The sequence below is a fragment of the Diplotaxodon limnothrissa genome, linkage group LG18 (genome assembly GCF_057381915.1).
Source record: "Diplotaxodon limnothrissa isolate DT_005_m linkage group LG18, D_limnothrissa_male_GT1.1, whole genome shotgun sequence".
Lineage (NCBI taxonomy): Eukaryota > Metazoa > Chordata > Actinopteri > Cichliformes > Cichlidae > Diplotaxodon > Diplotaxodon limnothrissa.
This window is the reverse complement of record NC_140613.1, coordinates 14,986,866-15,011,268: the sequence shown is the minus strand read 5'-3', so window position 1 is coordinate 15,011,268 and position 24,403 is coordinate 14,986,866. Positions and strand designations below refer to the sequence as shown.

The window sequence follows — 24,403 nt, the reverse complement described above, 5'->3', positions numbered from 1 at the left end:
ACAGCACATTACAGACATCTGGAGAAGCTTCTTTTAATTGGCAGAAAGTTGGTTTTTACACAACGGAATCAAAGCTTCTCTGCCAAGTGTTAGCATTTGGTACCGGGGAATTTTTAATTTATCCACATGAAAAACTACATGCAACTATAAAAGGAAATGAGCTGTTTTTGAGGGTCTAGTCACTTTTTTATAGTATCTACCTTCAGGCCTGAGAAAAGGGCTTCTAGAAGAGAAGAACTATGGTGAATAATACCAAAGGTATTTTCTCTTCTGCCTTCACAAACACATGAACTTAACTAATATCCCATTCCTTATCCATAGAGTTTAATATGATGCCAGCCCACTCTGAAGCTGTAACAGCTTCAACTCTTCGAGGACATCTATCCACAAGCTTTACGAGTGTGTTTAAGCGAGTTTTGGACCATTCTTTCCGAAGCACATTTGTAAGGTGATATTGGATGGGAAGGCCTGGCTTGCAGTGTCCGCTCTAATTCATCCCAAAGGTGTTCTGATGGGTCGAGGTCAGGATTCTGTGCAGGCCAGTCAAGTTCTGGCCACATCTTCATGGACCTTGCTTTGTGCACTGGTGTGTGGTCATGTTGGAACAGGAAGGGGTCATCCCCAAACTGTTTCCTACAATGTTTGTAGAAGCAGTCTGCACACCTAGGTGCTTGGTTTTATTCACTCATGATAGTAATTGGAACACCTGAATTAAATGATTTGGGTGGGTGAGTGAATACTTTTGGAAACATAGTGTAGATGTAGTAGACTACAAGGCATGGGACAAGATACCCCTTTTTATGTCTTCCTGTCATATTTAATTTTTTATTATCACTGTTACAACCATTATTATTATTATTATTGTTAATGTGTGTTTTCTATTCGTTATAATTGATTTGCTAACTATGTAGTACAGGGGTATCAAACATTAGGCCCAACACTGAACATGCTCCAAATTTCCCTTTTTAGCTCTAGACTAAAATATGCTGGTTGCTGCAAGCACCCGTCAAAAAACTCCACTAGATGGCATATTTAATTGGGTTATGGCCAAAAAAAAAAGCATACCCAGTACATGACAAGCGGACAGATGGCGCTATCGCTTCAGATATGCTGACTCATACGGTGCACGAAACCGATGGATTTTATCAAAACAAACAGAGCAAGGCCCCCATTCTATCAGCGCACAACGATCCCCGCACATAACACATGTCTGCACATTTAGAAAGTCCAGTTTCTACATGTATGAATAAAATTAGAAATGCACAAAGAAGGATAAAAAAAAAGTTTTCACCCTGCAGGAGTGTGAAGGCTGCAAAAACAATACAGCAGGTAGAAAAAGTTTATTGAAGATGTTACGAACATCTCGGAGTTTATGTAATTTTAGCACGCACTATCAGAGAAGTGGAGGCTTCAGCAGTCAGGAAAAAGAAAAAAAAAAACACATGTATTCCCGACAGCTCATTGGTCCAAATTTTCCCTGTGCTGCCACAATACTGCGCACACGTGACCTCGCTGTTTTCACCCAGTTTAACGCGTGTACTTAAAAAGACGGGCACCACCGTTCGCCAACACAAGCACGACCATCCCATCAGCACTCATGCCCGCGAGGTGAGACCGCTGCTGAGGGTGGGACTCGGACACCTGGAAGTGGACCATGGCGGCTGCCACGAGCAGCAACACATCCACAGCCACGCTTCAGATAAAGCACTCCAGTCTCGAGCATACGCGGAAACGCATCGACCCGAGGAGGAGGCAAGCGGCGCTGTCCTTTCTCAGCAACATTTCTCTGGATGGACGGCCCGTGCAGGACGATGCGGGTAGTCAGAGCGAAGGGGAAACCCCGCTGGAAGCTCGGACTAGACAGAGCCTGGTTTCTACGGAGCCCTCGGCGTACGGAGCCGCTGCTGCTGCGGCGGCCGCGGCGGCTGCAGCGGCGGCGGCCACCACCACAGCCACCCAGGCGCTCGCTTTAGCAAACCAGGCTCTCCACGCCAGCAGCAGGGCCAGTTTTGGGACGGGTCCCACTGCTCCCCCCGTCGGTACAGACGCGGAGGGCGACGCTTTTGTGCCCTCGACGTTCAGCTCGCCTTTCTCCGCGGTCCCAGCCTCGACTAGAGGGAGGCTGCAGACGTACACTCAGGGAATCCTACCTGCGACCTACTCCAGGCAAGTCTCCCAGAACTACTGCCCGGAGGGCGGACAGATAGAGCAGCAGAGGTCAAGGTAACTGTGTACACAACGGTTTTACTTCACTGTCTGAGCGCACAACGACCAAAGTTCACTTCTGCACTGCAGGATCGCCATAGACTGCTCATTAAACTGCACACGAAGTGCATCTCGCAGGCAAACCTTTCTTTTTCACTTCTAAAATCTCGCCAGCAGAATAGAATAGCCCTTTATTGGCATTGTACCTGTACAACGAGATTGTGGGTGCTCTACAGCAACTGTGCAGGAATGAAATATTAATAGTAGGCAGCAGGAATATATACACAATCAAGAGACTTATATATACAAAATAAGAGAAAGGCACACATTAGAGAACAAGTTGCAAAGTGTTTGCACACTCACTGTATGTTGCATATCTGTTAGTATTTCTAAAGCACCATGGCACTTTCCAAAATCAGTTTTATTGGGTATGTTGTGTTCCAGCAAGTTCTTAAGGAAATGTTAAGGATGATTAGCTTTCCAGACTTTCCTACATCAGTTGTTATTTATTATGTTATGATTTAGAAATGGGGTGTCAAACATAAGCCCCAGGGGCCATATTCAACCAGGCAAGGACTCCAATTCGGTGTTGTAAATGACTTGTTGGCCCATGATCTTTGAAACATTTGTCAAACTTATCTCTCGTCAATGACATTGAGCAATTTTAGGCCAGAAAGAACATTTCTGTTAGGGGGTTGAAGCTGCTGTCACTTTCTTGCAAAGTGACTTTTATACATCCTTTTATTTATGAATGGAAAACAATCAACGACACTAAGAATGTCTTTTTCAAAAGAGATGCAGTAGAAGTTGCAACAAATATCATGTAACAGTTATATAAAGATATTTTAAGCCATCAAAAAGCACTGGATTCATCGTAAGGTACAACACAGGTTATGTTCAATAACGCAGAGTCATAAAGATGCTTGCAAAACAGGTCAATTCTTTATCTCATATATAACCCCTTCAGAAATCCTGTTGACTGCAGACTGCTTATCAATAATAAACAGAGGTGTTAGACATAAGAACACACAGAAACACTGGAAATCACTTTTTGGGGCACCAGCCCCACTGCATGGGTCTTGAAAATATGAAGGAGATTATTTTTCTTAAGTTAAGCGTCCCTGATTTAGTAGTTTCTCATTGTTGTGTGACAAAAACGGAGGGGCGTCCAAATAAATGGACTCTTGGCAATTTTCTTGCAGGTTTCTTATGATCAGCTGTTTTCAAAAGATACTTGCACTTCTGAGAAATCAGTCTTTCCAACACAGCATGAGGAAAAAGTTCAGCTGTATGCTTTACTCCATGCAGGTGCCTGCAGGCTTATGACTCACTGATATGCACAGGGGATGGGGGGCAGATAGTTTTGATCACAAGTCCAGCAAACCATGGAGCTGTGCACCCTCGTTTCCCCCCGAGGAGAAAATCCAGCATCTTATTCAGTCTCTGTTTGTCTTTCTTACATAAACGTTCTTCGGCTCTTTGTCAAATTGTCCTCAGCTTATTTTTAGTGAGTGTCTTGACAAAACTTGGCACACACCTGCTGTCTACTTCATTTCTGTGTGACGCAAACATCCTGTAACTCTGCACTGCTGTCCAGCTCCACATGCAACAGGGGCTTGTTGTTTCACACGAGTGTCTTTTTATTTGCCTTCTTTGTCTACTTTATTTTCACACAAGGGGGAGAGTTTGGAGGTCTCCACCTCGAAGAGGGACGACTGTCAGTGCGGATCATCTTGTGGTTCTCTCACTGTCAGAACCTGCCGTCAGATCTTCTCTGTTCAGAGCCCCCTCGTCTTTTATCCAAATCCTCGCCTCCTGCTGAAGGGCGTGCCAGACTTCTCAGGAAGTTCTGCTTCACAGGGAAAAGCTCATGAGCCTAGTTACTGCACTGAAATTGATTTGTCAAATCAACTTGTTTGGAATGTCTTATTCTCTACTTTTCTTTTTTGCTATATATTTAAATAGTGGGGGGGGGGAAAATGCATGACTGACATCATTACATCACTAACACATTTTAACTTGTTTAGCTTACAAGAGGCAGCATTATTGAACCAAACAACATATCTACTAATGAGAGTTGCTGTAATAATAAAAAAGAAGTGGTATTGGTTCATATGTTGTGCAGTATTCACTAGTATGAAAACTAACCTGTAGAACATGCAGATCTCTGTTAAGTTGATCAGGGTGTCATCACATAGTTTGTCCAGCAGAGGGCTTCAGCTCCTGTTTACTCTATGGTGTCTGTAGCACAGGTAGCAGAGTAGCATCAGAGCTCATCAATCAGTAGAAAGGGGAATCATCCCATATTTCACTCTCAACACGATATTGTTGCGAGCTAGCTGATTTAATATATTGCAGGAGATTAGCCCTCTTCTTAAAGTATAGTAGCATCACCAGAGTATTTACACACACAATATCGCTATGCATAATAGCACCATACTATGCTGTATTGTTGCCCCATCCCTAGTAGTGAAGCAGCGTCTTCACAGTAAGCTGCAGATTGATTTGTGACATTCATTGCTGATATCATATTTTTATTTTTTTCACCTTTAAAACATTGGTATCCAGTATTGGTCAGGCTGCAGATCATTAGAAGCCAAACTTTTCAAATGTTAATCATTACACATCTTAAAGATTACGATAAACTTTTGCTTTTAAATGCTGGTTTTAAATACTTGGAAGTCAGCTTGTACAAACCTGCCAGCTTTTCATATTTTGTGCTAATAAGCTCAGCACCCGAGAAATACTGAGTTCCAGCCACAGTGTTGCACATGTTGGATCCAGTTTCTGCTTTGCCATGTGATGTACCAGCGACCGGTTTGTGTTTTTTACCCCGCCTCTGCTGGGAGAGACTCCATCCCCCAAAGATCCTCAGCTGAATAAGCGGTTAAGAAAATGGATTTGATGCTTCTTATTCTGCTTTGCAAATACAGTCAGAATTTGTTAAAGCCTGACTTTACCCCCTGTTTTTGATATCCGCTCGAAGGACGCCCACATAAAATGAATTCTGATGTCGAGAAATATGCAACCTGCTGATTGAGCGCGGCCATATTCTACCAGCGTGCGGACAGACGAGCGCTCTGCACAGTGCCTGGTCTGTTTTCTGAGGGCAGCTGGTGGAAACGTGTACAGAGGTCCCTCGCCGGGAGAGGCAGGATGCCCGGGCTTTCTGAGGAGCAGCTCTGGCTCTCAGCTCTGTATTTTCTGTCCTCCACTTCCTCTCCCAGGGGAATCGGAGACACACTCTCCCCTCAGACTTTTTGGCCTTCAATCCTGCTTTCGTTGAGGAAGCCGAAGAGCCTCTGATGTGCCGCCAAAATAGACTTTCTGAGCCCAAAGCTGCTTCAGACAATATCCTCATCAGAATCTAATGCGTGGAAACGATAGCTAATTTCATATTCCACTCCTCAGCGTTCATCCATCAAGAATCAGCCAAGAGCTGTGCTTTAAATATATAATAGTGAGTACCATCTGGTGCTGTCTGCCTGAGGTGTAGAGCAATGTTCATTATATTGTTTCCCCTGTAAAACACAGGCAGGTTGAGTCTTATCACGTCCTGCGTGGGTTATATTCCCATCACTATTAGATTACCCAGAAACACGTACTTTAAAGTATTTTAACAGGCCGTTTTGCATGTGGAAGCAAAACTGTGGCTGGAAAACAAGCAGCACAAGCCACCGTAATGGCTCTCTGGAGTCTTGTGTGTTCGGGTCACATACTTCTGGTTATGGGGCCGATTGCTGTTCGCTGAGGTCATGGTTGGCATAATCTCAGGATTATATAAGAATGCCTCATTTTCCTTCCCTGAATCTTTCGGCGTCTGAGTCGTGGATAAAAGGAAAGCTAAGAAAAGCCCCCAAAATTAACCAGGATCAGCCTGTGTGTGAAACGTGTTTTGAAAGTTATTTTGATGTAATTATTGTATTATTATTATTTTTTTTTTTTCTCTTGTTTCCTTTTTGCCCGTTCATTCCTCGCGTTTGTTGCTACATCCCGTTTGTACTCATTATACTTTTGAACCTTTCCGGACCAGACGGGCTGAACTCCCCAGAGTGCTATATTTTTATTTTTTTTATTTTTTTTATCACAGTAATCACATTTCCCTTTTTCCTGACTATATTTGTGTGAATAAGCCCACAACATTACATGTATTTTTCACTCAGCGACTCTGCAGGAAAATGGAAGACTGTGTCCTGTGGCAAGCTGCCAACAGGTCGTACGCGTGAAACCGTTTAATCTCCACATCTAAACAGTCAACTTGAGTTTTACGGCTTCATTGCTTAGCAGGATTGTCAATAGCATTCAAAAACATTTCTTTTTTATATTGCAGGAGCATGGTGTGCATTTGTAGTGAAAATAATTTTACACTGTGTCTGACTTCATTCAAGAAAAGGTGTTTAAATAAAATCACTTCCCAGGCAACAGTGGCAGGAGTTGCTTTCAGAGACTCTGCTGTTGATTTACGCGGACGCTTGTCTGACCCTTCTCACTGGGCCTAGTTAATGCCAGACTGGATGGAAACGGATTGCTCTAACCCTCCCTAGCAGGGTCTGAAGTGAATGAGTGGCCTGTCCCGTGTTATTGTTTCCAGGATTTGCACCAGCTTGGAAAACATCTTTTGCATTAAAAGCACGTGCTGCTGCTGATGTTCATGTAGAGACATTATTTCTCATTTAGCACACTCTTTGCAGAGTTTTAAGGGGGGTGGGGGGGTTCTTCCTGTTATAGTCCTACATGCATATGGAGCGGTTGGTAACTTGATTGATAGAATTTGGAAAGAAATGTAGCTCAGAAACTTTCAAGATAATGAAATGAAGCAGGTAACTTGCAGAGTTGTGGGCTTCTAATGCAATTCATTCACTGCAGCACCACACGGTCATAAAGAGAGACTGCCAAGAATGTAAGTTTGAAAGCTTGCCTGATTTATCTAACAAAGAAACCAACTCTATCCGTCCCAGTATTAAATTAGCTTTAGCTCCAATATACAGGGAGTGCAGAATTATTAGGAAAGTTGTATTTTTGAGGAATAATTTTATTATTGAACAACAACCATGTTCTCAATGAACCCAAAAAACTCATTAATATCAAAGCTGAATGTTTTTGGAAGTAGTTTTTAGTTTGAGCTATTTTAGGGGGATATCTGTGTGTGCAGGTGACTATTACTGTGCATAATTATTAGGCAACTCAACAAAAAACAAATATATACCCATTTCAATGATTTATTTTTACCAGTGAAACCAATATAACATCTCCACATTCACAAATATACATCTCTGACATTCAAAAACAAAACAAAAACAAATCAGCGACCAATATAGCCACCTTTCTTTGCAAGGACCCTCAAAAGCCTGCCATCCATGGATTCTGTCAGTGTTTTGATCTGTTCACCATCAACATTGCGTGCAGCAGCAACCACAGCCTCCCAGACACTGTTCAGAGAGGTGTACTGTTTTCCCTCCTTGTAAATCTCACATTTGATGATGGACCACAGGTTCTCAATGGGGTTCAGATCAGGTGAACAAGGAGGCCATGTCATTAGTTTTTCTTCTTTTATACCCTTTCTTGCCAGCCATGCTGTGGAGTACTTGGACACATGTGATGGAGCATTGTCCTGCATGAAAATCATGTTTTTCTTGAAGGATGCAGACTTCTTCCTGTACCACTGCTTGAAGAAGGTGTCTTCCAGAAACTGGCAGTAGGACTGGGAGTTGAGCTTGACTCCATCCTCAACCCGAAAAGGCCCCACAAGCTCATCTTTGATGATACCAGCCCAAACCAGTACTCCACCTCCACCTTGCTGGCGTCTGAGTCGGACTGGATCTCTCTGCCCTTTACCAATCCAGCCACGGGCCCATCCATCTGGCCCATCAAGACTCACTCTCATTTCATCAGTCCATAAAACCTTAGAAAAACCAGTCTTGAGATATTTCTTGGTCCAGTCTTGACGTTTCAGCTTGTGTGTCTTGTTCAGTGGTGGTCGTCTTTCAGCCTTTCTTACCTTGGCCATGTCTCTGAGTATTGCACACCTTGTGCTTTTGGGCACTCCAGTGATGTTGCAGCTCTGAAATATGACCAAACTGGTGGCAAGTGGCATCTTGGCAGCTGCACGCTTGACTTTTCTCAGTTCATGGGCAGTTATTTTGCGCCTTGGTTTTTTCACACGCTTCTTGCGACCCTGTTGACTATTTTGAATGAAACGCTTGATTGTTCGATGATCACGCTTCAGAAGCTTTGCAATTTTGAGACTGCTGCATCCCTCTGCAAGATATCTCACTATTTTTGACTTTTCTGAGCCTGTCAAGTCCTTCTTTTGGCCCATTTTGCCAAAGGAAAGGATGTTGCCTAATAATTATGCACACCTGATATAGGGTGTTGATGTCATTAGACCACACCCCTTCTCATTACAGAGATGCACATCACCTAATATGCTTAATTGGTAGTAGGCTTTCGAGCCTATACAGCTTGGAGTAAGACAACATGCATGAAGAGGATGATGTGGACAAAATACTCATTTGCCTAATAATTCTGCACTCCCTGTAATAGTGTCTTGGTGGAATGTGGATTCTATCTCCTCTCTTTACATCCACGTGGAAGAACAGTTACAGTAAAGAATAACTTTTTCAGTGGATTCATTAGCATGTGAGTAATACATGCAGATAAACTTGAAAAGCAAGTAAAACCTGTTTAAAGATTCATTTTGTGACTTTTTAAAAAATTTTTCCTTCATGCGGGCTATTAAAAACAACATGGAAATACCCTTAACATGGGTCTTATTGCTGGAAAACACTGGCGTATTTACACAACCAGGATACACTAGTAGTAGTGGAGGGCTTTTGGAGTCTGGTGTGCGTTTTCTGAGTTGCTAAAATGCTGCAGCTGCAAACAAAGAGGATAAAAGTGGTGAGCAAACCAAAATGGTAATTTGTCAGCCATAATGTCAAAACAAGGAGCTGGAAAAGCTTAAAGTGCTCTGCAACGCTGAAGAGGACTGTACTGTTAATTGACAATTCTCCATATAAAACGATCAACCTGTTTTGAATCTAAGAGCCTCATGCAGCATAAAGTAGTTTAATGAATGAAGCGATGTTCAGTAGAGAAGCCTTTACTTTCCTCCGTATCTGCACTCATAGATCCCAAATCACCCAGCCAGTCCATCCCTCAGGGTTATCACTGAAGGAGGATGATGTAAGACTGGCCATAAATCACATGACACCACTTGTCTGACCCTCACGGAGAGGTCAGGCCAAACCCTTTTATTATGGCCCTTTCAACTCACGCAAGCAGGAGACAGAGTTTGTGTCAGCTGCCCACAGGTCTGATCATTCTTATCATTTAGACTCCGATTTTACTGCTCATGTCTTTTATGAAGGCTTGATGTTTTCCCCTTCAGTTTATGATCATTAGGCCCATTATATTGAGTGCAGAAGGTTAGTCAGTACAAAGGCCTTAAGCTTTTTTTTGTCTGCTCCAGTGGCCTGGCTTCTCATGTAAACACTCAGCTCACCCAGTCTCCTCTAGTATACACTGTTCACTCAGCCTGTGTTGGATCCTCGAGGACAGAGCTATTTTTTGTTCATTTGTCTGCACGCTCTGTCACTTATTAACCAGCCGCTTTACTTTACACTCTACCGTCTCTCCCTTTGGTCAGCTGAAACGCTCCGGCGGGTGTGAAGTGTGTCCGGTTGGACGTCTTCGGTTTGTCTTGATGCTGCAGCATCTTGCAGCGCTATAGCACGTCTTGATTTATGAGGAGAATTGGATGCTGCACAATTACAGGCTTTTTCCTGGCTCAGAATGGGCATTTGGGGGGAGCGTGCCTATGCACATAACCATTATCTGTCCTTGTACAGTAAAGTCAAAGTGTGTGCAACCTCTGTTTGACAGAAATGTTTGCATTTTTATGCTAATTCAGACAGTTAGCTGATGACAGTTATAAGTCAACCATCCAAAACCGGTGTTTGCAAATTAATCTCAGAATTTATAGAAACTTAAAATTAAAGTTAAAATTGGAAACCACAGTTTAACCTTTGTTCCAGGCCACTGCTGACCACACGTATTGTTTTTAAACCTGGGTGTTAAACATTCAACCTTTTTGAGTACAGACTAAAAATATAACATTGACCCAGTGGAAAGAATTATTCAAAAGGTAGTTCCTCTTAAAGCTGACTGTTGAACTTGTGAAGTGTTGGTGTGATGTTGATATTTCTTCATATCCCGTAACATGTAACTCCCCCTCTATGTGCCCCCCCAGACGAAGGCTCATCTCTCAGCGCTCGTCGCTTGAAACTCTAGAGGACATTGAAGAAAATGCTCCTCTGCGCAGGTAAACGCTTTACATGTTCACACTGCTACTACAGTCATGTGGAAAGGGGGGAAAAACACCTTCTTTCATTAAGCTTTTACATATTTGGACGTGTTTAAAAACAAAATCGTCACACATTCATTTAATGAAGACATATTCAACATGCAGAAGCATAGTGTGAAAAACTACGTGCACAGCTGCATCAGGTAGAAACGTTAGCAGCAATATCTTGATGTAATATTTTTCTGTATGACTTCATCAGTCTCTTCAAAATTTTAGAGGAAGTTTAGTCGATTTCAACGCTGCAGGCATTCATTTATGCACAGGTCCCTCCACAGCGTTTTAATCAGGTTGAGGTCTGGTCTCTGACTGGGCCGTTGCAACACCTTGATTCCTTTTTTTTTTTTTTTTTTTACCTCAGTGGTTGAAAGTTACCCAGATCCTCTGATTGCAAAAACCACTCAAATCATCACCCCTCTGCCAAACATCTCAGCTTTGGTCTCGTCTGTCCAAAGGCTTTGCAAGAAGACATTGATTTAACACACACCCCAATGCCCCAGACATGCAAACTGCCAAAATGACTGCCTTTATAGAGGCATTTACTCACATTTACTCATGATTAATAAAACAAATGTATTTGATTAACACAACCTGGATGCTTCTTTCTCTCTTAATTCTTATGGCACTTAGCTTTTCCCATACTGCTTCTGCATATTAGTTTTTCTTAACTAAACAAGGACTATGTGTTTTCTGAGGCTGTATGTAGCTTATTTTAAGGTCTGGTATGTAGAGGTGGGCAGATCAATTCAAATATTGATTAGTATCAGTATGCTGGTATTGGATTGATAATGGCACGATAAGATCGATACTTTGTTTCTATCCTCTGAGTTCAGAATGTAGCTCACTGAATTTAGTTAAATAATTTGCTTTTTTGGAAACGGACACTTTTACATCCCTGGTCTCCAAAAACCTCGCTTCAAATACACGAAAAGCTGAAGTTAAAAAAAAAAAAAAAAAAAAAAGTAAAAATCACAGAGATTTAGCCGTCCATTAAAATATGTTCACAATTTGCAAATTGATGGTGATCATCTCAGCAACCATGACACACTGCTATCGCCTACATAAGGTGCTTTTGTAGGTCAAAAGTATCTATGTCAGTGTTGGTATCGACATTACTGGCTCTGTATTTACCTTGTTTGATACAAACATTTTTGCAGTATTGCACAGTATTACTTAGGGCTGTTCGATATAACGATATATATCGGATGACGATATAAAAACATTTATCGTTTCATTTACGCTATTGTTTGTTTCGTGGTGTCGCAAAATAAACTGTTTACGGCAATATTTTTTTCACCGTTTTGATGGTCACTGTAGTGGCTATATTAATTTCTTAAAGTACTCTCTTTCTCTTATATTTAATATAACCACACTACAGACGGACAAGCGCCTGTTTTTATGCGTTGTCGTTAGCAACAACGACGGTAAAACCATCGTGTCTGCTTATTTATGTTCCACATAAACCTTTCACAATAAAGCTCAATATCCTGTTGAGACTTTTCAAAATAAACTGAATCACATGACAGAGCAGATTATTTACTGATGAGAAGTAAAAAAGATCCGCCAGGTGCTAAAAAAATAAACCTTAGACTCAAACGTTAGAACAGGCTTTCCCCCGCAGCACGCCGTGTAATAAATGCTCACAAAGAAAATGGCGGCCTTTACAACTTATGTCTAAAAATGTATAGTTTCATACATCGGTTAAAACACTCGACTCCAGCTACATGATGCGCAGCTGGAAACACTTCCCACAAGTCGAGATTCACAGAATTTACAGAAAATGTTACATTTTTGTGATTTATATCGTTATCGGACGATAGAATTCTTATATCGGGATATGAGATTTTGGTCATATCGCACAGCCCTAGTATTACTGGTAAGGATTATATGATTTTATTTAAAAAAAAAAAAAAATGTATAATGTACCAATATGTAAAACCTTAAAGCTAAAAAAAGGTTTGCTTTCTTTTTACCATTCCTGTGTATTTCTGTGTCTCAACATGAGTCACTTAGCACAGTGTCGTGCACCCCACTTGGGGGGAACTGTCTGTTTCTAAGTTTTTTGTTTGTTTTACATTTCAGATGCCGAACCCTATCGGGTTCACCCCGACCAAAGAGCTTCAAGAAGATTCACTTCGTAAAGAACATGAGGCAACACGATATGCGCAATGGAAGGTATGAAGCCAAACATCGCCTCCCCGCAGTCGATACAAGTCCTCACTGAATAATGGAGGCTGCCCCAGTCAATGAACTGCAGTATGGATGTTTCTCACATTACAAGCCACATCGCAGACAAGCAGGCCAGGCCCCGGCCACAGTTTCAGCTTATAGATAGATGCAACTGCCAATCCTGCACGTGCAGAAGAATCTGATGAATTTTGATGTTAATCTTTATTTGATCACTGTCACAAATTCTGTAATCACGCCACAAATCACTCGCTACTAAATTATAAGATGACTGTGCTGTAGCATGAATGCAGCACGCAAATCTTTAAATGCAAACAAATTTTGGCAGAAATGTTCTGATGTTGAAGTTGAGGTCAACGTATCTAGGGAGCGTGTCTGTGTAATACTGACGGGGTGACTCTTATTATCACTGCCACTTCGTTTGGATTTAGACGAGAGTTCAGTTAGCTTTTATTTATCGGTGATTTGCGTGGCACAATCGTGCTCTGGTGATTTTCAATTGTCTCAAAGTGTAGCTCTATGAGTTAGTCTTCAGTTATTTTATCCAACATTTGGATAACATTGCAGTGTACCACCTCTGAAATTATTATCCAGTTTTCAGCTGATGTTGAAAGACTCAGCTTTTTGAGACCCTCGTGTGGAGTTTGTTTCCTGATGCTGATTTGTAGTAATAAGGTTCACCACGTGTCTGCGAGCCCGAGTTAGGAAGCTGGAATTATGAGGTTGTTGTAGTTAAAGTCAGAGCCGTTCTGCTCGCTGTGCTGTTGACCTCAGGTCATCGGGAAATGGGCTCTGATTGGATGCCTTAGTTATTAAAAATAAGGTCTTGTAACAAACGCATCACTGTTACACACAAACTGAGTGTATGTGCCAAACTGCAAGAAACTCAGAATAACACACCAAGAATGTTCAGTTCATTCTGTTACTGCAAACTATTACCAAGTGTAACCTGTGCATCTTGTCCGATAGATGTTGATTAGCTTGTTTGCCATTTTTGTTTTTGTAGGATAGTCCTTATCAGTGGCAGAAGATCCTTCTATAGTGTATTTTCTGTCCTGCCCTATCGAGATTGTAGCCAAGCGGGGTATGTATCCTACGGCATGCCGAACGTCGTAACGTCCTCCAACCTGTGCTTCCTCTTTCCCTTTGTTTTCCTCATCCCTCTTGTTTTGGTGGATGCATTTTTATCTTAATAGGTTAATAAAAATGTTTTTTTTTTTAAAGTAATCTAACAAGGACTTTAAGACTTAGATTGTCGCCTAATGCTTGTTGCTTGTGATACTTTTCCCGTGGTGGCTCTTGGGCACTCATCCTTCTTTGTTCAAGTCAACCCATTCTTGTCTGTTGCAGCTGTTGCTGGCTTCGCTATTCAGCATTTAATATGAACCTTACCTGGTTATTAGAAATAGACGTTTTCGGTGTGTAGTCAACTGATTTTAATTCTCCACTGTGCTGACAGACTAGGATTTCTATTGTCTGCACACTTATAACATGTTATTAACCACTTCTTTTTTAACTGCCAGGGTTTACATGTCTTAGCGGCGTAGATCTTATCTATAGATAATTTTTCCTGCTTTTCTTTTAAAGCAACATGAGCCCTGTGTTGGGGAGTTTAGCTGTTGTATGGCCTTACTTCTGACGCGCCCCCCCCCCCCCCCCCCCCAAAAAAAAAAGGTGTGTTTTGGAGGAAGTGAAAGAGAAAGGGCGACAGATAAACACCAGAGGAAACAATGCACAGAAAGAAAAGCAACACACCACGGCTTAGTGAAGAGCGGGGAATTTCCTAAGCCAGCCAATCAGTGCAAGGTCAAGGGTTAATAAACCTCCCGGGGCTCTCCGATAAGCATGTTTCACTGCTCCTTCACGCTAATCGCCCATTTCCAGCTCGACTTTGGCTGGGACAGCCAAAACTCAAAAATATTTTATTAGACAACTTGTTACTTAAATTATTTATTTATTTTCAGAGTACATTCAGCAGACTGGTATGCCTTGCATCTTGAGTAATTTTGCAAATTTTCAATACAGAAGTTAAATACATGGTTAAATCTGCAGCTCAAAGTCCAGCTCGGACTTTCGTAAACTAAGAAGGTGGAATGCAGCAGGCTTCAGGCGGTTAAACCTCAGGCTGTGGGTCATCACTGTCTTTTCATGGGCTAATTCTTTGAGTTCAAACACTCCCGTGTAGACTTTGCATGTTTCCTCTTTAGCAGCGCTGGATTCCGATGTTTCTCTGGCACGTTAAGGAACACTTCTGGCATCGGAGTGGAAAAAATTACATGGATCGAATGTGGGATGAATTTCCTCACAGGGATATTTGAAGTTAAAAAAAAAAAGACTTTGGAATATAATTGGAAGCAGTCACCCTCGACTGTTCGTGTGAACTATGAAGTATTTGTAATGGGGTCAAAGTTGTTTAAGCTGTGGTTATTTTTACTTTCTTGACGCTGAATTTCGAAGCATGCGTGACGAACACTTTGCAAGAATTTCACCAATACTAACATACAGATGTTTGGCGCCAGTGATTCCTATTCGTGCATGCTGCTGAGCAGCTTTTCCTGTCATTTCCTTTCATTTCTCTGTATTCTCAACCAAATGAAGCAAAACCTTTTTATTTTCTGGATGGCTTCATAGAAAAGCGCTCTCCCTAGAAAGCTTCCCATCTCTTCTTTTCCCCCCTTTCTTCTTTGATTTTCACTGTTCTGTAAGAGGTCCACTGCCTGGGGATCTCCGTGTCTACGATGCATCTGTCATCATCGTGTCCTGCCGTGCCTGTCTGCCAGATAACGCTGTTTTCATGAAAGCCGATTGGCCCCACATGTCAACAAAACACTGGCATAGTCATGTGAGGAACCGCCGTGTCGTTAACGCTTTGTGTATGAACGACATTTTAAAGAGAATGCAAGACAAAGGAAAGGAAAGATAAGGGGGCCGCAGAAAAACAAGACTGTGTAGAGCCTGTACTTTCTGCCGCCGCTGTGAAATGTTGCAACAGTACAAATATTGAGATAAGGCTAAAGTTAATGTAACACAAACACAGGTGGAAATTTATCTGTCAGCAAACAGGCCACATTTTAATAGCTGTGGACTTTATTTCAACCCAAGGAAAAATGGGAGAACATGAATATCAGCTCCTGCTTAGAGCATTTTAATTTTCTACCAACCTTTTAATCACAAATCGCTGGAAAGACTTAACACTGATGGTAAGCTGAAGGCTATCGGTTATTCTTTGTGGCAGACTGCAGGCATGTAATCTTCTCTGTCACTGTACACAATTTAAATTAGCTTTTACTGACAGCGACCTAAAAATATCGCATCAAGTTAAATCTTAGCAGTAAACAGTGTTTACTTTAATTATGGTATATTTGATTTGGGCCATGTGTCGGTCAAGCTCCACCGACACACTTCCCTCTTTGGCCATCTGTTTTCTGCTTCAGGAGAGCTTTTGACCTACAAATCTCCCACAGCAGTATGGCATTTCAGGCAGCAGCTGAGTTTGAAGAGGCTTGCCTGCTAGAACGAAACCGTACTCTACTCCGTCCTGCCTCCCAAGGGCGCACTTTATTACTGATTGCCCCGAGATGCACCCAAAGACACGAGCAGTTACAGAAACTAGGCCAGCTGATGAGCTCAGATCGATGCAGGACCCAAATCTGTGAAATGGAGAGTGTGTAAGTGAAGAGGTGAGCTAGAACAGGCCTCTGAAAGATTGCTAAGGAAAAGGAGTTTAAAGAAGCTGCAGGAAAACTTTGTATCAGGAAAGATGTGTTTTTTAAAAAAAAAAGTCTTGTTCTCGTTAGGGATGCAAAGCTGGAAGGAGGGCGTCAGCGGCATCCTTCAGGAGGCGCCAGGGAGATGGTGATTGGGCTGGAGGGAGTGGAGTTGGGAGCAGATGGAAAGGTGAGAAACCAGCAAATATGTGTATGTGTGGTGGATCAATATAGATTGGTGTGTTTACTGGGACACTTCACTGGATACTTGATACAGAAGTCTTAAACCACCACTCATTTCTTTATATCTTGTTTCCAAAAGTCAGACTTTGGTATAACTTTTAAAGCTTTTTTTTTTTTTTAAAGTTTGTCTTTGATAAAAAGGCACCTAACTCGAGGGTGTCATCGACAAATACCCAACAACTTTTCAAAGTATCTTTAGGAACTTTGTTACAAGTGCCTTACTTTTTACAAAACATATAAATTGTTCTCACTTCGTTATTTGAATCTACAAGAAAGCCAAAGATAACACAGCATAAAACAGGATTTTTACACCAACAAGGGGATTTCAAAAGAGCTATTAGCCAGAAACTCAAAGACAGGTGGAAAATAAAAGAAGTGGCTGACCTAAAGCAAGGACAATATCTGAAAAGCATGGCCTGAAGAAATGAGTAAAAATGCAGTCTAGAGCTACATCTGTCCTTTCAGTTGATCCATATACTATTTGCTAAAATTGTGTCAGTGTTTGCATCAAGCCATTTTTAGGGAAAGGAAACTGGGAGAAAGGGGCAAAATGCACAAGAACTGGACTGAAGGTCATCTGCAACAGGTCTTATGGAGTTATTAATCCATTTTTTTTAAATTAATTTTTTTGTTTAAATCGTCATCTTTATGTACAAAGGTCAGGACCGAGGTATAACAGTGAGTGTCTACAGCTGTCTGTAAAATATGGTGGAGGCTCTGTCATGGTTTGAGTCTGCATTTCAGCCAGTGGTGTTTGAGATCTTATCAAAACTGATGGAATTATGAATGCATGAAGTGCAGTCAGATTTTGGTCGTGGCCTCTCCAGAGCCAGAACGTCAACATTTTTGAATCAGTGTGTGATCGTCTCAACAGAGATTGTTAGCCAACATCCAAAGAAGAGCTTTGAATGTCCTTATAGAGGTCTGGAGAACTGTACATATGTTTTAGCAAAGATTTCTCATTTTTCCAGCAAATTATAAAGAAATGAGGGACTTGTGCACATTATTGCACATACAGAAAGGCCAAAAATGGTTAAGGTTGGCTAAAAATGGCACATTAGCATCGTAATAGTTCAGAAGTGTTGTACTGTTGATGGACGTTAGCTAGCAAACTAGCTTGCTAGTTGCTACAGAAGGTAGAATTTTATAAAAGTTTCTTCTCGCACAAATTACTTCCATTTAAATATTAATGTTGGTTATAAACATTTAGTTTTCATAAATGAGGAAAATGAAGTGAAAGGCTTTTATTTTTTAGTGCTTAGCGAGATGATTTTTTTTTTTTTTTTTCAGAACCCTGTGCAATGAGCCTTATTTTTTATTTTTTTATTTAATTTTTTATTTTTTGGCACTATTTTGCTGTCAGGGGAGTCCAAACGCCCCATGTGCAATTAAGCACATTAATAACAACTGCATTCCTTTTAGCCAAGTCAGTTCCAGTCTCTTGTTATTGTGTGTGATGTCTCATGGGTACGTTATACTGGGACACTGTTAGTGCTAATACTTATTTGTGGTCCTCTTGTGCTGGAAAACGGATCTGATAACATTAATAGGTTGAACGGGTTTAACATCAGAGCGAGCAAGTCTTTTTTTTTTTTTTGGCTCTACTGAATAGACATAATAATTTGTATCTGTGTTTGCAGACTGTGTCGTACACCCAGTTCCTGTATCCCACTTATGTGCTGGGTGGCCGAAGAAACACAATCGACTCCACCTCGTCCTTCTCTCAGTCTCGCAACGCAAGCCACCGCAGCCTCAGCTTGGCCCGAGCCAACAGCAACCAGAGCAGCTTAGACACAGGTTGGTTTGCAGGCTTTACCTTTTCATCGTTTACTACAGTTGGGTCCACGTGTTTGGACAATGAGGGCTTGTTGTTTTTGTTTTTTTTGTTGGGGTTTTTTTTTGGCAATTTTGTCTCTGTACACCACATCAGTTTATTTTAAATCAAGATGTGATTGAAGTACAAACATTAAGCTTTAATTCATAGGGTATAACAAAAGCCTTGCACATCTTTCAGAGGCACAAAATTAATTGGACAGCTCACTGATGAGCATTTCTAGGCCAGGTGAGACCCTGTTATTCACGACAAACTGATTAGATAAAACGTCTGGAGCTGAGAGGCCGTAATTAGGCTAAAAAAATCTGTCTCATTCTTAAAATGAAGCATTTCACCATCCAGATCAGCAACAGCTATTGGTTACACATAAAAACAGGAAGGACAAGTTAGACTTTGTCAGAGAGCATCTAAACAAACTTAAAAGAGCCCGTACAATCCAAAAGAAAAATCTTGAAAGCAAGATTTCCTCATATCAGAATAGTGTACAAAATAATAATGATAATAATAATAATTATATTCAAATAAAGTGAAAAGAAACAGTCTGTGATTCAACCACATTACCTGCTAAATGTGCTACAGGAGGTGTTGTGTTGTGGGCTTGTATGGTTGCCAGTGCAACTGGGCCACTAGTGTTTGTTTATGATGTGAGCGCTGATAGCAGGCTGGACTGTGACGTGGCCAGGGCTATGCTCTCTGCTCAGATTCAGCCAAACGCCGCAGAACTGATGAGACGACGCTTCTCGGTACAAGTGGATAAGGATCAGTCAGTCACCTGATTGTTTGAGCCTCTGAACATGGGGGACTACAAATAAAAATGGCTGTTAATTCCTAAACATTTATAACTTTATTTTATTTGCTTTGTTTATATGTAGAAAAACAATGAGTTGGAGCAAATCTGCCTCTTCTAATAATTTAAGTTACTTTAATTTAAGTAATTTCTTCACTTTGTATGGCAACTATTTCTCCCAGTCTGGTATTCTTCTTCCATTTTCAGTCTGTATTTGAGTCTTTCAACCATAATCGCTCGTTGTCTATAGCTCGGTGTAATTCCTAAACATTTAATGCCAAATATTTTGGGTAAAGTTGTCGAATTAAAGCTCAAAGTCCACATGTCAGTCACACCATGATTATTTGATCTTAAAATGCTCTGTGTTGGTGTACAAATAGAAGAACGGTCTCACTGTCCGAGCACTTTTGGCCCTAACTGTATATTTTTATTGAAAAAGGAAATGCATGAAATTCTAAATCTGACTCAACCTTCGTTGTCTGCGTGGAAATGGCAGGGAATGATTTCGGGGACTTTCGCGAGTACGACCCTAATCTGCTGGATGACCCACAATGGCCTTGTGGTAAACACAAGAGAGTCCTCATCTTCCCCTCCTACATGGTGAGAAAATACTAATCTAATACATCACAATCACAACAGCAGCAGCAACTGCTGCCTCGTAGCCTCTTGAGAGCAGAAAGGAATGGTGGTTTTTATCCGCAGCTTCATTTGCTTTGAGATGTTTTGTTGAAATGTTCTGAAATATCTCACTGGTATTTTTTATTTAATTTTTTTTTTTTTATCATGCTGGGCTTCTGTGCTCAGTTTTCCCACCACAACAGAGAACAATAAAACCAGAAATATTTGTCTAAGGGTTCCTTCACCAAAAATAAAAAATCCTCAGTTTTATCTGCTTATTTAGTCTTTATCAGCAAGGTCACTGGATGAGACGCTCTCCCACCGCTTTGGGCCTGAAACGATGCAGATACTTTATCTCTGTGTAGTTGGCAGTAGCTATTAAAGAGCTACTGTGGCTCTCCCTCAACACTAATCATTCTTTTTACTTTTCCGGAAAAGCGCGGATGTTTTACTTTGGTTTGAAAAGCGAGGGAAAAAACAAAACGGCCCGATTCCCTCCTCATTCTTTCCAGGGTTCAGTTTTCGCTGTGGAGACTGGCAGAATGCACAACGAGTACTGACATAGTTGAAATGTTAGTCAAGGCCAGGGTTTTTTTGTCCTCTCTTCCTCCAATTACTCTTGACAACAATAGCTATTGTGTTTACTACCGCAATGGAAGCAGTGAATTCTCAGCACTTCAGGAATTGGACACAGGCTGCTTGGGAGACCTGACTCTCAAGCTTTCAGGTTCAAACAGGGGATAAAATTATCTGTGCATATTGAAAGTCTTCTTTGTATTTCTGGCGACGTTGCATAGTAAATGGGTTGCACCCAAGGAAGGTTCCCTATTTGGTCCTATCAGCTCTCAAACTACAAATTCACCATCCCAGAGCAACAAAAGCAATTTTTTTTTATGGACCTTTAATCCTGGGATTAATAGACAGGCCTCGACAGGGATCTAACTCCTAGCCCAAACTCACACCCACACATTAAGCTCTCCCAGTGTGACTCAGTGCTTGTTATGGCATGCTTTGAGTATGATGTGGCTAAGGATTGTTTAACAGACATTAGAAAGGCAAGTTAAAAAAAAAAAAATCTATAAACCATATAAAACTGAAAACTAAGATTAAAATAATGCTAAAATAAGATGGAAAGATACAGAGAAACTGAAAATCCTGCTTTTAGCAGCAGAACCATCTGTGTGGGATTGACTGCTAAATAGTTTGTGGCCGTCATGATGAATTAAAATTTGGCCAAAGGCATCAGTTTATCTTGTTACTGTCTTTTAATGCTACTTTTTGTGACACGGAGCAATTTTAAAAAAATTTACAGTCTTGGTTTTAAAAAACAACAACAAACAAACCCAAAAACAAACAAACCACACACTCTTTCATCATTTCTATGGTTTTATGTGTCAGGACATAATAAAAAAATTAATCTGGTCTCTACTAGGTTCCAAAATCATTTCATATGCAACCTCAGAAGAACAACATATTATATAATGTCATTATTTATTTAACGAAGGCAAAGTCAAAATGCAGAAGCAGTGTGTGAAAAATTAAATACACCCTCACTGCTTCCATAGGAATTAAGAGGGAAAGTAGCAGCCAGGTGGTGAACAAGTTTAGCTTGTTTAGAAGACTTACCAGTCATGCCAGGAGAAAATGGACGAGACATAATTGGAAATTTTTGTGGTTGTTTTATTTGTTTTACCGTGGTGCTGTGCATTGTGGCCACACACTTACTGCCAACTGTCAGGCACGGTGGTGGCGCGGTGATGATTTGGGCTGTAGGACAAATTGGGTCATGCAACAGGACAGTGATGCCAAGCACAGCAGCAAACCTACAACAGCATGAGTGAAACAGAAAACAAAGTATTGCACCCACTCAAAGTCCAGACCTCAATCCATCTGAAATACTGCTGCAGGACCTTGAGAGAGCTGCGCATAAACGAAAGGCCACAATCCTCAATGAACTGCAGCAACATCATAAAGACGAGTGGGCCAAAGGTCTTTCACAACTTTCCAGAGAAAGCAGTTACTTCAAGTTATTGCTGCTATGCAACTACAGCTTTACACACAGCTGCTCCTGCATTTAGTTTTTTATTTTTCTTCAAATAAATATTGACACAGTATAATGTATCATGTGTGAAGTGTTAGGATTAATTACTCGATTGAAAGTGTGGTCATTTTGACACCACCTCTGGTTTTCTTTTCCAGACTACGGTCATCGAATACGTGAAACCCTCTGACCTCAAAAAGGACATGAACGAAACCTTCAAGGAAAAATTCCCACACATAAAGCTGACACTCAGCAAAATAAGGAGGTAAAACAAACACCACACAGAATATATTCACCTTAACAGAAGCTCTTTTGTTTTCTTTACCAACTTCTTTCTCTTCATTTTTCCTTCCTTGTTCTTTTTTTTTTTTTTTTTTTTTTTTAACTCTGTGCAGCTTGAAAAGGGAGATAAGAAAACTGGCTCAGGATGAGTGTGGCTTTGAGGAACCGACGGTGGCCATGGCTTTCGTCTACTTTGAAAAACTCGTTCTCCAAGGCAAACTAAACAAGCAGAACCGTAAACTCTGCGCTGGAGCTTGTGTCCTGCTGGCAGCCAAGATCGGGGGTGATCTGAAGAAACAGGAGGTCAAACTTCTTATAGATGTAAGCTTCCTCATGCACACATCCAACCCTTCCCCATCCAACCCCAATGTTTAATTACAGTACAAGAGATTAAAGGGTCAGTTCACTCTGATCAAAGGGAGAGGGCTTTCTTTCCAAATATTTGAGCATCATTTTTCACTGCTCTCAGTGACAGAGTCCACTGGGCTGGGTGTGGGTAGCTGATGAGGCAAAATCGACCCCTCAGGGTTCAAGTGTAACTTTAAACAGCCTACACAACATAACATAATGGAATAAAATCATCTGTAATAAGCCGTCTACAAGATAAAGTGTTTCAAAAACTTACTAATATTTAATTGACCTGAAAAAAAAATAGTGAGAACAGGGCCTGAAGCTCGAATCTCTAAATAGGAGAGCTTTTTGTTTTTTTCCCCCCTACAGGGTAACACATTGCTAGTCTCTTCAATGCTTTAACAACAGCTTTATTTAACTGGGAATCCAAGGGAATTAGTGTTGAACCCTTAACCTCTGGTTGGGTGTGGTGAGATATGTGCTGAGTTGCACCTGGCAACCTGGTACCTGGATGCACACCCCACCCAGTTCCCCAGGGTCCTAAAGTCCACCCTCACATTACCACAGCGGCATAATAAAAGCAAACCTTTTAAATATTTTTAGTTTTCAATGTGTTTAATCTCCAAAAAGTGCAGTTTCAGGTTTTCAATTTCAAGTGAATAAAAGAAGTGCATCGTATGATTATGAGAGAAGGAAATATTTAATATATAAAGCCCTGTTAGAGTAGCAAATGCTCCACTTTTTGTGACCATTTGTTGGCTTCTTGCACACGGCAACTAAATATAAAGCCGTCACTTTCACACTTCTGAGCCAAGTGTGCTGTGAGCAGTGCAGGGCCAGGTGTTACGACATCCAGGGTTAAAAATAAATAAATCTAAATAAGAAGATTATGAGTCGAAGCATTTTTTTTTTTCCTCTCACACGGACTTGCTTTATTTTTCTGCCAGAAACTGGAGGAAAGGTTCAGAGTGAACCGCAGAGAGCTGATAGCCTTCGAGTTCCCCGTGTTGGTGGCGCTGGAGTTTAATCTGCACCTGCCAGAGCACGAGATCATGCCTCACTACAGACGCCTCCTGCAGACCTCCTAGCATTAGTGATCCATCAGGAGGACGACCGCCAGGTTCTCCTTCTGATCTCCCAGCTTTCCACATTTACCACAGTATCCATCCTCTGTCTTCTCTCCTCGTCTCTGTTTGATCACTTCAAGGTACCTCTGGCTGTTGGCGAGCCATAGCCACTGATCACTACAGACAGCCCGCTCCTTCCCCTCGTTGGACCGACATCAGCCAAAGGGACACGTGTTTTTAAACACTGTTTGACTTCTGCATTCGGCATCACTACATGGACTGAAAGAAAAGGGTTCAACCGTCTGGAAGCAAGCTGGTTTTTCTAGTTTGCATCTCTCACATCGCATCCTTCATCATTTTGTATTCTTAGTCCTCATGTTGACACGAGGCTCTTTTTAAAAAAACAACTGAATCTGATAGTGATCTTTGTCAGTTAAAACAATCCGTGATTGTAACAATTTGATCCTTTCTTTAATCTTTTTGTAAACTTTTTATGATTGAGCTGCATACAATTTAAACAGAAGCCTTTTAAGAGGCTGGTTTTGTGGCTGGACTGTTATTCCTCAGCGTGAATCATGTTTTCATTAAAAGTGCACTTTTTTTGAAGAAGACACTGGGGCAGGGTGACGGTTTTTCAGACTTTTAACAAGCTTGAGAACTAACCCTGAAGTAGCCCCTGCTGAAAAGTATGCGGTCTTCGTAAGCACCGTACAGAAGAC

At 41.3% G+C, this 24,403-nt stretch overlaps 1 protein-coding gene across 1 annotated transcript; it reads left to right on the top strand.

Moving 5' to 3' along the window:
* Nucleotides 1-1,547: 1,547 nt before the first annotated feature.
* cables1 (Cdk5 and Abl enzyme substrate 1) lies at nt 1,548-24,067 on the top strand. The gene is made up of 10 exons (XM_085377721.1): nt 1,548-2,223; nt 10,457-10,528; nt 12,650-12,742; nt 13,761-13,838; nt 16,552-16,651; nt 18,345-18,501; nt 19,822-19,925; nt 22,143-22,249; nt 22,380-22,587; nt 23,565-24,067. Exons 1-10 carry the CDS (start codon nt 1,655-1,657, stop codon nt 23,703-23,705), a joined length of 1,629 nt encoding a protein of 542 aa, XP_085233847.1. The 5' UTR covers nt 1,548-1,654; the 3' UTR covers nt 23,706-24,067.
* The last annotated feature ends 336 nt before the right edge of the window (nt 24,068-24,403 follow it).

Coding starts and splice junctions, on each gene's coding strand:
- cables1 (XM_085377721.1), top strand. CDS start 1,655: ATGGCGGCTGCCACGAGCAGCAACACATCCACAGCCACGCTTCAGATA. Junction 2,224..10,456: donor ATAGAGCAGCAGAGGTCAAG/GTAACTGTGTAC, acceptor GTGCCCCCCCAG/ACGAAGGCTCATCTCTCAGC. Junction 12,743..13,760: donor CACGATATGCGCAATGGAAG/GTATGAAGCCAA, acceptor TTGTTTTTGTAG/GATAGTCCTTATCAGTGGCA.